The sequence below is a fragment of the Lepidochelys kempii genome, chromosome 7 (assembly GCF_965140285.1).
Source record: "Lepidochelys kempii isolate rLepKem1 chromosome 7, rLepKem1.hap1, whole genome shotgun sequence".
Taxonomy (NCBI): domain Eukaryota; kingdom Metazoa; phylum Chordata; order Testudines; family Cheloniidae; genus Lepidochelys; species Lepidochelys kempii.
This window is the reverse complement of record NC_136386.1, coordinates 43,165,944-43,181,634: the sequence shown is the minus strand read 5'-3', so window position 1 is coordinate 43,181,634 and position 15,691 is coordinate 43,165,944. Positions and strand designations below refer to the sequence as shown.

At 44.9% G+C, this 15,691-nt stretch overlaps 1 protein-coding gene across 1 annotated transcript in view; it reads right to left on the bottom strand.

Moving 5' to 3' along the window:
* Nucleotides 1-7,221, bottom strand: part of LOC140915172 (inter-alpha-trypsin inhibitor heavy chain H4) — a 41,069-nt gene extending 33,848 nt beyond the window's left edge. Inside the window, exons 1-6 of the mRNA XM_078853923.1 lie at nucleotides 7,183-7,221; nucleotides 5,289-5,449; nucleotides 4,653-4,757; nucleotides 2,667-2,829; nucleotides 2,455-2,565; nucleotides 1,560-1,688 (exon numbers count right to left, since the gene is read on the bottom strand). Coding sequence (XP_078710049.1) covers nucleotides 1,560-1,688; nucleotides 2,455-2,565; nucleotides 2,667-2,829; nucleotides 4,653-4,757; nucleotides 5,289-5,449; nucleotides 7,183-7,221 — 708 coding nt within the window. The remainder of the gene's footprint in view (nucleotides 1-1,559; nucleotides 1,689-2,454; nucleotides 2,566-2,666; nucleotides 2,830-4,652; nucleotides 4,758-5,288; nucleotides 5,450-7,182) is intronic.
* Between the last annotated feature and the right edge of the window lie 8,470 nt (nucleotides 7,222-15,691).

Here is a 15,691-nt window from a genome sequence, read left to right as displayed (position 1 = left end):
GAAGTAACAGGATGGAGAATCAGGCACTCTCTCATATACATACCACAAACACAATTTATCTAAAACAGCTGAAAAATAATCTAATTAACAACTTCACTATCTATTTGAGGGTGGTTTTTTTTAAATTATTTAGCAACACTGATCTAGGCAACCTGTTAACTATAATTTCCATTTTTAAACATATCCATGTATATAAAATTAGTAACATTATATAGAAAGTGAATTGCATATTATTCACTTAATTAGGATGAAGCGGGGCAGTCACCCCGCTCCGGTTTGGAAGGGGTTAAAAACAGCCCTGGGAAAGGGCTGCCCCGGGGAGCCAATCATGAGCGGGCTTGGGGCAGCCAATCAGGGCCCGGCTGGGCCACTATAGGAAGGGCTCCTGAGGAGAGATGGAAGTGAGTCTTGCTCCAGTAGTGGAGCAAGAAGGACCTAGCTGCCTGGGAGAGACAGGGGTACCTTGGACAGAGCAGTACAGGGAAAGGGCAGGCTGAGCTGGGGAGCTCTGCCCTGGCGACCTCCCAGGCTGAGGCCTTGTGGCAAAGGCCTGAGGAGGTACTAGGGCTGCAGGGAGGCAGCCTGGGCAAGAAAAGGCAGCTGGTCCAACCCCCTTGCCAGTGATGAGTGGCCATTTCAGACTGCAGTTTGCCCCTGACAGAAGGGGCTAGATGACGACTGGCAGTAGCCACTGAGGCAAAGTGGGTGTAGGGAGTTTGGGGGTTCCCCTGGGAAGGGAGACCCAGAGTGTGGGGACACTGCAGCGGGGCAGCACCCCAAGGTAAGGGGCACTGTGGTCCCGGAGGGATGTGGGGCCTGAATTGGTGGAGATAAAGGGACTGCAGAGGGCAGGTAAGGGCAGGGGAGAAACCGGCTAGAGGAGGGTGCTCCTGAGCTGGATGAGCTAATTCCTGGACTGACCAGCAGGAGCCGCAGTGCCGGTGAATGCCCCACCCTGTTACAAGGCATGTGTTGGTCCACAAACTTTTATAACAAAAATCTTATTAAAATTGTTTTACAATGTAAATAGAGATAAATGTTAGAATATATACAAGTAATTACTGTTTAACAGTTGTCTAAATCAAATTCAGTTAATCTCATTTTCAAAAGAGACTGGCAACTAATACTTAGATCTGCCAGCATTTGAAAATCCTCTTTACAGAAAAATAATATGATGCAATATAAAACTAATTTGTCAATGGATAGTGCTGAGAGCTTTTTCTGGGTTTACTGATTACCTTCAACTCCTACTCCCTCTGGATTGATGACTACACTTTTTAAGAATAGCCATGTTAGTCTGTATCCGCAAAAAGAAAAGGAGTACTTGTGGCACCTTAGAGACTAACCAATTTATTTGAGCATGAGCTTTCGTGAGCTACAGCATCTGATGACGTGAGCTATAGCTCACGAAAGCTTAGGCTCAAATAAATTGGTTAGTCTCTAAGATGCCACAAGTCCTCCTTTACTTTTTACACTTTTTAATTGTACTGTAGCACTTTCAGAATCTATCAACCCCTGATGATCTCTCTCATTTGCACTTCCAGACATATATTTGTTACCTGTATATCTCCTGCACTGACACTCCTTTTAACATCGTAACGTATGATAAAGTCTCCATCTAGGAGGGTTTCCTCAAGTTCAGGACTCTTCTTTTGTTGAGCTATTGTTGGTTTAAATAAAATATGAGCCTGAAAATTAAACACAAAAGCAACTAAATTAAGATTAATCACAAAAATAAATAGCAACTAAAAATAACAGATAAATTCCCATTAGCATTACTCGAAAGGTAGAGAAATATGCCCCTCTGGCCGAAACCTTGAGAGCTAAAGGTTACCAGGTCCAGACACACGCGGTGATCGTCGGAGCCTTAGGGGCATGGGACCCCAGTAACGAGCGAGTGCTGAGAGAATGCGGAATCAGTCAACGCTCCGCTCCGCTGATGGATGCGGCAACTCATGGTGTCAGACGCCACCAGGTGGTCGAGGGACATCTACATAGAACACATAACTGGACATTGGCAATAACAGGAGGGATGAGCTGAAGTGCCAGTGAGAAGCGCAGTCAGGAAAGTAATAAATGCTTTCCTCATAGATTGTATTTTCTAAATGGACAACCAACCTAATTCTCAATTAGTGAGGGACAATCTTCACTCATTGATATATTTTGCTTTCCACCACTGAATCTCTGTACAACTTTTCATGGGTGATGTACCCTAGTATTCGGATTCTAATATCTAAACCGCAATGTCTAAACTGTATTGTTAAAGCTGTTCACCTAAATTTGGGTTATTGCTGATTATGTACTCTAGGTATCATATGACTTTTAAAAACTAGCTTTATATTTGTGGATAATCTAAGCACTATACCCAGATGTACAGACACTCTTTTCCCAACCTATGTATTATATAATTTTTTTAATATTAGCTTTAATATAATTTTCCTGATGATGTTTTACCTTGGTCTCATTCTGCACCTTTGTAAGAGCTTCAGTTAACTCATTTGTCATAAAGGTGCTGTCAGTTTCCAGGAAATTTATACCCTGGGGTTCAAAGATGTGGACATCAATCTGAAGGAAAGAAGGAAAATAGGTCAGCATCACTTGGCAGCTGCAGGGTTGCCCAAACAAGGTAGCAGCATTTATTCCTAAAGCCTCTAGGTATAGCTTACCTGAAAGTGCTTAACAAGCTGCTTGGGTCTGACCTTAAATAACAATTCATACTTCCCCAGCTGTCGCTTCAACAACTCTTCATATATCAGCTCAAAGGTAACCTTACTGTCTGATGCAACGTTGACTGAGACATGAAACTGCTCTAGTTTCCTTCCGGTGGTTCTGAAAATAAGCAAAATTGACATTTAGCTTTTTACTGTGATATTTTCAGGGGATGTTGCCAAAGTTTCCATTTGTCTGGGTTAAAGAGTAGTCAAGTGGCACAGCCAAGGAGAGAGAGGTCACTTTGTTTAATGTAAATAAGACTTGTTCACATCCCACAGAGAGTTACTTACCATTTCAAAGTTTTTAGTGTACAGTATTTAGTCTATATGTAGGCGATGAGTTTAGATTTGTAGTAGAAACCTAGAGGCACTGGAGTTGGAATTAATGCGAGTGGTGGTAGGATTGAATAACTGGAAGCCCAGACTGAATATTCTCCTTCAGTGCAATGTTGCCTACAGTTCTGAAGCATTCTTAAGTCCTGAACCTACAACAGGTTATGCCTGCGCATACTGTTACTCCCCAGTGCAGTCCATAGAGCCTTCTATCCTAGCCCATTTCTGGGTGGGCTATGAATAATTTCCCTCGCTGTACCTATTGCTTAGATCAATTTTAATTTAGCAACTCTTTAAAGTGATGGATTTTTAAAACTGATCTGACCTTAAAATCAGCAAAAATTACTCTGTGTAAGAGACAGGGTTTTTTTGTTTGTTTTTTCTTCATTTTGCCATGGATTTGAAATGCATTTTGGTGGTATCCCTTTTTCACCTGAGTGTTTAGCCAAAATTTGGGGTCCTGCAGGTTGTTTCAGTTAGGAAGAGAAATTAACGATGGAGCAATGTATTTCTTTGATACAATCCTGTTTATTTACAAATAATGCACCAAGTCCTGTTTCCTTGAACCCAGGGGGAAATCAAACAGCAGGAGCTTTTCTTTGCTCACCTTTCCAAGCCAGTACTCAGCCTCCTAAAGCTCGCTCTAGGCTTTTTCTTAGGGCTGTGTACCCAGAGCTTGTTCTGCCATCTCCTTGGCATTGTGCTCACTCTCTGAGGCCATATCTACACTACCACCTATGTTGGCAAAATTTATGTCACCCAGGGAGGTGAATAAAACACTCCCCTGAGTGACATAAGTTTCGCCAGCATAAGTGGTAGTGTGAATAGTTACTGCCACTTCTTGGAGGTAGTTTAGTTCTGACGATGGGAGAGCTCTCCCCCATCACCATAGAGGGCTACACAAGAGATCTTACAGTGGTGCAGCTGCATCGATACAGCTGTTCTGCTGTAAGGTCTCTAGCGTAGACAGAACCTTAGGCTATGTCTACACTGACAATTGAGCAACAAAACTATTGTCATTCAGAGGTGCTAAACCCTCCCTCCCCCCTAAAAAAAAAGACAAAAGTTTTGCCGCAGCAAGAGTCAGTGTGAATAGTGCGTTGTCGGCAGGAGTGTTCTCCTGTTGACAACGTGAACACTGCTCGCTGGGAGTGGAAGTATTTGGTTGGCAAAAGTGCCAACAAACAGCAGCTGCGTTACCTGACTTTTAGCAGCACAGCTGTGTCGACATGGCCATATCGCTAAAAGCTGTGTAGTGTAGACAAAGCCTTAGTCTGTTTCTGTGGTGTTTAGTGCTGCTTCACTTGAACACACACCCCTCCAATCCAATCTCCGGCCTCTGAGTTTATCAGATCACAGTAGAACTCCCTCACCTATCTCTGCAGTATTAACTCCTACTCCAGACCTGCATGTGGATTTGTTTTGGACAGAGCCCCCCCATTCAATTGTTACAGCTATCTATTCGATAAGGGATCTCAATTGCTTTGTACATTTCTTCTGAATGAAAGGAAGCTGTTATACCCATCAGTTTCAATGCAGTTTAACCCAATCCATAATATTGAAACTGAAAATCAGAGGAAATAATAGTGAATCAGAACTGCTGCTTACTTGACAAGGCCGGCACTTTGACCGTGTGAAACCGCAATGTCATATTGCTCTTGTGCAGATGCTTTCTCCTTTATTGTTCCCGGATATGTTTCTCCATCAATTGACCTAAAATGTTTTAAAATATTAAAACTGAGAGGTGGGCTCTGCTGGTCTGTGAAAAGGGAAGGGGCAATACAGTGCCCTGTGGTTCTCAGGGCATCTGCACAGGAAGCCCTTAAGTCCCATCTCCCTCCAATCACCACAGCTCACTAGAGAGCCATGGTGTCATTGTTTTTGTACCCTCAGAGACCCTTTGATGAGGTTAGAGGTCATGCAGCAGGAATATCAAGCAGCACTGACCTCTTGAAATTTCTGCAATTAAATATACCATCTTGCTAGGGATATAATAAACTTTGCACAGCAGGCAGGCTAATTTATTGAGCATCACTATATTATATCCAATTTTCATTCTCGACTTTTTCAGTCTGCAGACATTGTGTGAGAGAACCTCTGAAGAGCCAACTGCCCTTCCAGTGTTCCACAACTGGTTTTTCAGAATGTTACACTCAGTGTATCATCAGAAAGGTGCACTGATGGTCTAATACACCACAGACGGAGACCCACATTATTAGTATTAGATGTAGCAGAAGAGCCTACATGCTGAAGTTAGTGATGAAAGCTGTCTTAGGTAATTCCACTTCAAAAACAGCCTCCTGGGATTCATTAACCTTGTTGACAAATCTGCTGGTGATAACAGTATGAGCAAATCGAGACGTAACCGTAGAGTCCACATGCAGGCTGTGGATTTCAATGGCATTCTGGGGAAAAAAAGAAACACATTGAAATAGACAGGGTGGTGAAATTCAGCTACCACTATAATGAAATGTAGCATCAAATAGTGAGGGGGTTTGGAGGCTGGTGTAATGTTCAGCTCTCTAGAAGCAGCAGTGGGCTGTTGGCTTCCTATCTGAGGTAAAAGAGCTGAGACTGATGGAAAAGGCAGACTGATCCTATTTTAAAAGGCAAAACAGAATTAATCATTTGTGGCTTCAACTGAGGATCACACAGGGTGTCATGCTGAGACCATGATCTCTACAAGATTTTCCACTCAATTCACAATAGCAGTGAGTCCTGTGATTTTCCATTCAAAATCCATGATCAAGCTTGCTCACTGCTTGCTCTTTATTCACATCCCCATAATAACCAATTCTATTGTACATAAACCTGTGGCCTGTTCTGCATAAGTTATTCCACAGAGGGCTTTAGCTGAACAGTAAGGCATTCTGAAATTTCTTCCCTCATTGGGTGATTATGATGCTGGACAACTACCTGACCTGACCACCAGGAGAGGACTTGGCTCACAGAATTAAACACCCTGTTGATGCCCCTTTAGGTATTTGGTCCAGAGAGCCAGACTGTCTTCCTTGTTTTTAAATCCTCTCTCTCTCAAGTAGGACTTAGCTGCACATTTTGCAAGCCAGTAGCTTCTGGTCACATGTAATGTTTGGCAGGTTAGAGCCCTGTGTGGGCTGTCTTCTCTGTTTGCACAGACTGAAGGTGCCCTTGAAATGCACCTATTTCAAACTATGTAACTCTTTCAAAGCCCAATCATGATTAGAAAAAAAATTGCTGTTTTACAACTTTAACTCAGCTTCCTTAACAGGCTTTCCCTGTGAAAATTTCATCAAGCAGCTCCACTGGGAAACTCTTGGGATGTTCTTGTTTTATTAAAGGTGTTTTTCCATATGTGATGTGGGGCTGTAGACTGATCCAAAAGAATTTGCCAGTGTGTGGGTGGCAGTGTTTCCGCAAAATGAATGGAAAGATTTAAGTCGGAGTTCAACAGACACAGCATTTTTTGATAAGCAGAGTCATGACAAGACTGTAAATCTAAGTTGAATCACAACCAACAGCATCTTTTAGAGTTAGTAGCAAAATTACATATAAAATAAAGAGTTTAGTGTCTAAAATGGATGTACATATATCTTTTTACTTCTGCAAACTGAACCTGCAAATCTTTTAAACTGCTAGTTGATTACTAATTAAAATAATCATTCACCTCTATAATTTATACATAGCATCCATTTTAAAGCTGTCAGTTTCTTCACAGTCAAAGGCATGTCTTCATGACAAGTTTTTAATCGCATTTGAACATAATTGTGAATAGTTGAGTTAGATAAGTTTACAGTTTGCTGAGCACAATTTAGCAGTCAGCCAACATCATCGACCCAAGACATGTTGTGCTCACCATCCTGTCAGCTATAAAGCAATTCAAAACACCCAGGAATAAATAATTTGTTGCCTCTTTTGCTGGTTCTATAGCTGTTGCCAGAACTGTGTAGACATCAGCCAAGATAATGGTATACAAACAAAGATATTTGGCAAGATAAACAACTTCAGAATATTTGTAGGATGGAGGAGGAAGCAATGTGATTGGCTAATTAAGATTTCAATCCACACTGTTATGGGACAATGACTAGCAATGATCGTGCTATCATCTACAAAGTACATTGCATATATCAACAAATTAAATCGTGATGAATTAACTTACTGTTGTCATAAACAGACTACAAATTGTGCCCGGACCCATGTCTGCTCCCCCTAACAGCAAAGGGTTAAAAACTTTCCCCTGTACTGTCCCCCCCGGTAGATTGCCTGAAGTACTGCCACTGAATTCAAAGAATAAGCCAAACTAAGAGTAATCACAGGTGTATCTCTCTTTTGGCTGCTGGATATTACCTTTTGTTTCACTGCTGTCCTGGCCCTTAGCCTCTGTGGGCCATACATTAAAGCATGTATTGTGTCAATATGAAGGACCACCCAGGCAAGGTGGGGTCCAAATAATTGTATTTAGCAAATATAAACAACATGCAAGGCCCAGCTGTGTACTGTATTCACACTGTTGCTCTGGCTAGCTTCTGGAAGATAGTGAGCACCACAAGAGTGCTCAAACCTTTTAAAGAAATAACAATCCTATCACTGCACCAGTGGTTCTCAACCTTTCCAGACTACTTGTACACCTTTTTAGGAATCTGATTTGTCTTGAGTACCCCAAATTTCACTTCACTTAAAAACTACTTGCTTACTAATCAGACATAAAAATACAAAAGTGTCACAGCACACTATTACTAAAAAATTACTTACCTTCTAATTTTTACCATATAATGAAAAATAAACTGATTGGAATATAAATATTGTACTTACATTTCAGTGTGATACTTGAGCCTGTTTTTCACTTTTGAGCCTTGTGTGAAGCCCGAACCCCAGGCAGTGGGACTGATGCATGCAACTTAGCTTTGCAGGGGCCCCTGTGATGTGGGACCCCAGGCAATTGCCCTGCTTGCTGGCCCTGCACTTGTGATCTCCTAAACCCATCCCATGACATCCCAGGGCTGCAACCCCCAGGTTGAGAAACACCAATCTAGATGAGTTGAATACCCCCTGGAAGACACTGCATACCCCCAGGGGTATACCTACCCCTGGTTGAGACCCACTGCACTACACCATCATTGCAACAATCACTGCTCATAAGTACTGCCTTAATTCACAGTGAGTGACAGAGAGATCTAAATGGACTGCCACACTGAGGAGAGCAGCTGCTGTGAGATGGTCACAGTTCTCAAATGCTGAGGCCCTTGGCTTCTTGCCTCGCTGCTCACTTGAAGCAAATTCCACCTGTTACTCTTCACAGAAATCAGAGTTACTGTGGCAAAACAGAACCAGCGGAGTCAATTCTAGCTCCATTCAAAACAAGTGGGTAAAAACAAAGCCCTGAAAGAATAGAAGGAAAATAATTATGGCCATTTTTGTGGGGGTTCCCAGTAGCCCCCAAATAAATCTTCTTGTGTTTACTCCCCCTCCCATCTTCAAACATCTTATATCACACTGTGTAGTAACTTTCCCTTTGATGGAAGAGACCTGGACTCTCTCCTTCTAGATCTCTTCTCCATCACTTCATGAGACGGAGTCATTTTCTGTTTGGTTTATTTCTGTTGCTCGGGTGGGTTCTGGTCATAACTGGCCAGCTGAGAATTCCTCCAGCAGGGGCAGAGTTCTCAGTTCATGGAAAAAGTCAGTTGCCCCAATGACCACACAACCTGTTATAGGGTCAGCTCAGGGTGGCGCTCTGCTGTGCCAATCCTCAGATGATGTATGGTCCACTACACTGGGCATAAGTTAGCAGAGATTCTCAACCTATTTACCATTGTGGGCTGCGTCCAATACTACCTGTACGGCCCTGAGGATGTCACATAGACTGCAGCTGTGTGCTGACTGGGCTGCAAGTGGCCCACGGGCCACAGGTTGAGAACCACTGAGTTAGAGCAATCCCAAGACTGCTCTAACTCATACCACAGCCAGCATGTAGACTGGCCCACAGAACCAAGGTGTTGGTCAGACCACCTGCCTTTACCCTCCATCCACTGAATCTCAGATGCAGGAGAGAATTTAGCCCCATGTGTCTTCCAGAAGAGCAGAATTAGAGAGCAATTTCTGAACTTTTCTTTACTCCCCCCACAACCCCAAGGCTAAGTATATCATCCCCTCTGCAGTGTTCCCTGGTACCTAGCATCCTAGGAAGCCAACCTTCTTTTTCAAAAGCATCCATCAATATAGCATGTCGTACACGCCACAGGAAAATTGTTTTATAACAGTTTGTGAGATTTTCCAATGTATGAGTTCATTTTATCATCAGAAATAAACAAACATTTAAACATGTTTTCTAAAATTTAGCTTACGTTTAATTAGGCCATTTACCCCTCCCCTTTGATAAATTTGTGACATTACATTAAACACATTTTCAGCTTCAAAGTATTAAAAGAAACTAATTGCCTTCCTCCTTCACATCCCATGGAAACTAATTATTTCCACTAAAGAAGGTAGCATTTTAATGGACCAAACTCAGCCCTGATGTAAGCAGTGGCAACTCCATTGAACTTACTCCCCAAGACCCAATACATCTCCCTCCAAGATTGATCACACAAATGGATACTTAACATTCCCAGGGAAAAGTATGATCAGACAAATCTGTAAATCCTTTAATTCCTACTTACATTTCAACAAACCAGAAGAAAGCCCTGGATAGACCCCTCCCTTGTCACACCACAGTATATGGGTACATAGAATGGCTAATGGTTCCAACATAAATGAGTTGCATTACATGACTGAATACTGAACATTCATTCATCACTTACATTCTGTTGAAAAGTTAGGAAACCAGATTAGGCATGCTCTCAATAACAAACAGACTAAATACCTTGTGATCAGTATTTTCTGCTAACACTATAAGTGAGGAAATGACCAGCAGTGCGACAAATGCTTGCCCTTCCATTTTGGAAACACCAGATCTCAAAATGAAAACCTATTTACAAGATTCAGTTAATGAATAACTAGTATCTGGGTTATGTAGAAATTCTGGGAAGACCGTAAACCTAATATTTACATTATAAACCCTGTAAATAACTCGGATCATTAAAAGCATCGTTTCCTAATGGATTTTTTGTTTGGAGGTGTTATAATCCTAACATTTCTTTTATGGGACCCGTACACCTAGGAGCCACGTTTAACAGGTTCCAATATATTTCCTGCTCAAACTTAGCTTTCAGACTCTCTATTAATATCATAGAACTTACACACATATATGGGATCAAAAGGTGACTGCATCTTTTTGTGTGCCTGGATATGTGAAATGGTATATGGAATACGGCAGAATACGGACCCTGGACTTCAGAAAAGCAGACTTTGACTCCCTCAGGGAACTGATGGGCAGGATCCTCTGGGAGAATAACATGAGGGGGAAAGGAGTCCAGGAGAGCTGGCTGTATTTTAAGAATCCTTATTGAGGTTACAGGGACAAACCATCCCGATGTGTAGAAAGAATAGTAAATATGGCAGGCGACCAGCTTGGCTTAACGGTGAAATCCTTGCTGATCTTAATCACAAAAAAGAAGCTTACAAGAAGTGGAAGATTGGACAAATGACCAGGAAGGAGTATAAAAATATTGCTCGGGCATGCAGGAGTGAAATCAGGAAGGCCAAATCACACCTGGAGTTGCAGCTAGCAAGAGATGTTAAGAGTAACAAGAAGGGTTTCTTCAGGTATGTTAGCAACAAGAAGAAAGTCAAGGAAAGTGTGGGCCCCTTACTGAATGAGAGAGGCAACCTAGTGACAGAGGATGTGGAAAAAGCTAATGTACTCAATGCTTTTTTCACCTCTGTCTTCACAAACAAGGTCAGCTCCCAGACTACTGCACTGGGCAGCACAGCATGGGGAGGAGGTGACCAGCCCTCTGTGGAGAAAGAAGTGGTTCAGGACTATTTAGAAAAGCTGGATGAGCACAAGTCCATGGGTCTGGATGCGCTGCATCCGAGAGTGCTAAAGGAGTTGGCGGATGTGATTGCAGAGCCATTGGCCATTATCTTTGAAAACTCATGACGATCAGGGGAAGTCCCGGATGACTGGAAAAAGGCTAATTTAGTGCCCATCTTTAAAAAAGGGAAGAAGGAGGATCCTGGGAACTACAGGCCAGTCAGCCTCACCTCAGTCCCTGGAAAAATCATGGAGCAGGTCCTCAAGGAATCAATTCTGAAACACTTAGAGGAGAGGAAAGTGAGCAGGAACAGTCAGCATGGATTCACCAAGGGCAGGTCATACCTGACTAATCTAATTGCCTTCTATGATGAGATAACTGGCTCTGTGGATGAGGGGAAAGCAGTGGACATGTTGTTCCTTGACTTTAGCAAAGCTTTTGACATGGTCTCCCACAGTATTCTTGCCAGCAAGTTAAAGAAGTATGGGCTGGATGAATGCACTATAAGGTTGGTAGAAAGTTGGCTAGATTGTTGGGCTCAACAGGTAGTGATCAATGGCTCCATGTCTAGTTGGCAGCCGGTATGAAGTGGAGTGCCCCAAGGGTCGGTCCTGGGGCCGGTTTTGTTCAATATCTTCATAAATGATCTGGAGGATGGTGTGGATTGCACCCTCAGCAAGTTTGCAGATGACACTAAACTGGGAGGAGAAGTAGAGACACTGGAGGATAGGGATAAGATACAGAGGGACCTAGACAAATTACAGAGTAGCAGCCGTGTTAGTCTGTATTCACAAAATACAGCTACAGCTCACGAAAGCTTATGCTCAAATAAATTGGTTAGTCTCTAAGGTGCCACTGGTACTCCTTTTCTTTCTTCTAGACAAATTAGAGGATTGGGCCAAAAGAAATCTGATGAGGTTCAACAAGGATAAGTGCAGAGTCCTGCACTTAGGACAGAAGAATCCCATGCACCGCTACAGACTAGGGACCGAATGGCTAGGCAGCAGTTCTGCAGAAAAGGACCTAGGGGTTACAGTGGACAAGAAGCTGGATCTGAGTCAACAGTGTGCCCTTGTTGCCAAGAAGGCAATGGCATTTTGGGATGTATAAGTAGGGGCATTGCTAGCGGATTGAGGGACGTGATCATTCCCCTCTATTCAACATTGGTGAGGCCTCATCTGGAGTACTGTGTCCAGTTTTGGGCCCCATACTACAAGAAGGATGTGGAAAAATTGGAAAACATCCAGCGGAGGGCAACAAAAATGATTAGGGGACTGGAACACATGACTTATGAGGAGAGGCTGAGGGAACTGGGATTGTTTAGCCTGTGGAAGAGAAGAATGAGGGGGGATTTGATAGCTGCTTTCAACTACCTGAAAGGAGGTTCCAAAGAGGATGGATCTAGACTGTTCTCAGTGGTAGCAGATGACAGAACAAGGGAGTAATGGTCTCAAGATGCAGTGGGGGAGGTTTAGGTTGGATATTAGGAAAAACTTTTTCACTAGGAGGGTGGTGAAACACTGGAATGCATTACCTAGGGAGGTGGTAAAATCTCCTTCCTTAGAAGTTTTTAAGGTCAGGCTTGACAAAACCCTGGCTGGGATGATTTAGTTGGGGATTGGTCCTGCTTTGAGCAGGGGGTTGGACTAGATGACCTCCTGAGGTCCCTTCCAACCCTGATATTCTATGATTCTATGACATTGTCAAATAACCCTTTGCACTTCTGTGGTAACTTTCCTTTAAAGGGTCTCAAAACACTTCAGAAATAAGGCCTACCACACATGTAGGAGGTTAATGAAATAGTAGCCCATTATTTTTACAGATAAACTGAGACAACAAAGAAAAAATAATTGTCAGAGGTCATACAGTATGTCATTAATAGCTCTAGGAATACAATCAGAAGTCATAACTAACCACTAGTTCTTCTTCAAGTGCTTGTTCATGTCAATTCCAATCAGGTGTGTACGCGCGCATGTGCACTGTAGCCGGAAGATTTTTCCCACAGCAGCATCTGTCAGGTTGGCCTGGTGCCCACTGGAGTCATGCCCTCATGGCGCTCAGTATAGAGCCCTGCCAACCCACCACCCCCTCAGTTCCTTCTTATCACCAGTGATAGTTAGTTGGAGTGTCCCATAGTCCTTGCTTAGCAAGCGCTTTTATCTCCGTTATTGTACATAGTTCTTCACGGCTGAGCGCATGCCACGCTTCTTGTTTAAGGTGCCTGGGGAAGGTCACCAAAAGGACCGGTGTAGGATCTGCCGTGAGTTCCATCCCAGAACTATTAAAGAAAGGGAACAGCAGCTTAAGGTTCTCCTAATGGAGGCAGCTCTTCACCCTCACTCAGATCCGGGGTCGGCAGATCCCGCACCCAGTACGTCCTCGTCGGCGCGGAGTGCCCTGGCACCATCATCCTGGGAACCGGTGCCGAGAAAGGACTCCTCCCAAAACACTCGGCACCGGCCCGGCTCCTCCTGGGGCTAATCAGCGGCTAGGCACTGGTTTCAGTCGCTGGTGCCTCAGAAGAAAAAGATGCCGGAATAGGGAGTGTTCTCCCCCAGCCAAATCTAAGGAGCCGACGGCTGAGAGACCCCAATTGAGCCATAGCACCAGGTCCCCTGGCAGGGCCACGTGGATTCCTGCCCAGGCAAGGCAGTTGATTTTGGGCCCACCAGATCCTACTGGCCAGCAACTGCCACTCCCCTTAACACCAGAGGCTTTTGAGGCAGCTCAAGACTTGCTGCATCTCACAGCTCTGTTCTCAGCCCCTAGGACACCACTGCAACCCCAGGTGCAATCAAGAGGGAAGCCAGTGATGATGTCCAGGTGCTCTCCTTCTCCACGGCACCTTCCGGCACTGGCACCTCCGGAGAGAGAGCCCACTCAGTCCCCAAGTTCCTGACTATCGGTGTCCCGAGGCTTGGCTCCTCTATGGTCCTCCTTTTCAGAGATTTTGGAGGCGGAGGCAGAGGCAGACTTCTACCGCTCCGGCACAGACAGCGCCACCGGCAGCGGTGCTGATGCTGACATTGGCACCAAGTTCGGTGCCAACAGCCAGAGCACGGCACCGTCCACATTGGCGCCTGTCCAGGATCCCCAAGAGTCACGGGACTCCTTGGGCACGGATGGCAGGGAGCAGCCGCTGTTCTGTGGGGCTTCCTCCTCGCTGTCGCTGGACGAGGGTCTGGCGGGCACCGCCATAGCCCCAGCACTTGAAGACAATTGGGTGTTGCAGGAGTTGCTGTGCTGGGTTGCCCAGGGTCTGGGCATCAAGGCAGAGGAGGTGGTCGAGGACTCCGATCCATGGTGGATATCCTCGAGTCCTCTGGACCGTCCCGTATTGCCCTGTCAGTCATAAAACTATTGCAGACACCACAAAAACCTTGTGGCAGACCCCAGCCTCATTGCCACCCACTGCCAAGCACAATGAATGGCGATATTTTGTGCCCTCTAAGGGTTATGAACGCCTTTATTCACACCCTCAACCTGATTCCTTTGTTGTGGATGCCGCTAATTAGCACAAGCAGCAAGGTTTCCAAGGGCCCTCCCCCCAAAACAGGAAGGCTAAACAATTCGACCTTTTCGGGAGAAAGCTCTATTCTTCTGGTGGGTTGCAGCTGCAAATTTCCAACAAACAGGCCATTGTCAGCCGGTACCCTTGTAATACCTTTGCGGCAATGGCAAAATTTGTGGAGCTCCTCCCCCTAGACCCCTGTGCCGAGTTTTTGGCCTTGGTTGAAGAGGGCAAGCTAATCTCCTGAGCTTCCCTCCAGGTGGCGCTGTATGGTGCTGATGCCAGCATGAGAGTCATGGCTAAAGGGGTGGCTATGAGAAGGGGCTCCTGGCTCCAGGTCTCTGGTCTCCCATACGAGGTCCAGCAGACCATACAGGACCTCCCCTCTGTTTTCAGAGAAGACAAATAAAAGGCTACATAGCCTGAAAGACTCCAGAGCCACCCTCAAATCCTTGGGCCTACACACTCCCACCAGACAGAGAAAGCATTTCAGGCTGAGTCTCCTCCGCGGTTCTATCAACAGAACCAACAGTACAGTTCCTGGAGGAGGAATAGGAGTGGCAGAAAAAGGCTGCACCCATCCCCAGGCCAGTACTCTGGCCAACCCAAGCCACCTTCCGGCCTCAAACCAACCTTCTGAAGGTGTGGTCGAGGATGGTGCACCAGAGCAAGAACTGGATCTACCCCGCCTTACCCTTTCATCTCGATTATCCCCTTTCTACCGTACATGGTTCTGTATCACTTTGGACTGCTGGGTGCTCCGCATGGTAGAGAGGGGGTACTCCATCCAATTCTGTGCCCTCCCGCCCTTCCACCCCCATTCCCCATCCCTCGTCAGGGACCCCTCTCATGAGCAACTCCTTATACAGGAGGTGCACTTGCTCCTTTTGTTAGGGGCAGTGGAAGAGGTTCCTCAGGAGCAAAACGGCAAGGGCTTCTATTTCTGGTATTTCCTAATACCAAAAGCCAAGGGTGGGCTCAGGCCCATCCTAGACCTGCAAGAACTCAACAGGTTCGTGAAGAAACTCAAGTTTCGCATGGTCTCTCTGGCCTCCATCATCCCATCATTGGATGCAGGAGACTGGTATGTCGCCCTCAACTTGAAGGACGCGTACTTTCACATAGCAATAACTCCATCCCACAGAAAATACCTCAGGTTTGTGCTGAACGGCACCCACTACCAGTTCACTGTCCTCCCATTCGGCCTGTCAGCAGCACCTCGAATGTTCAACAAGTACATG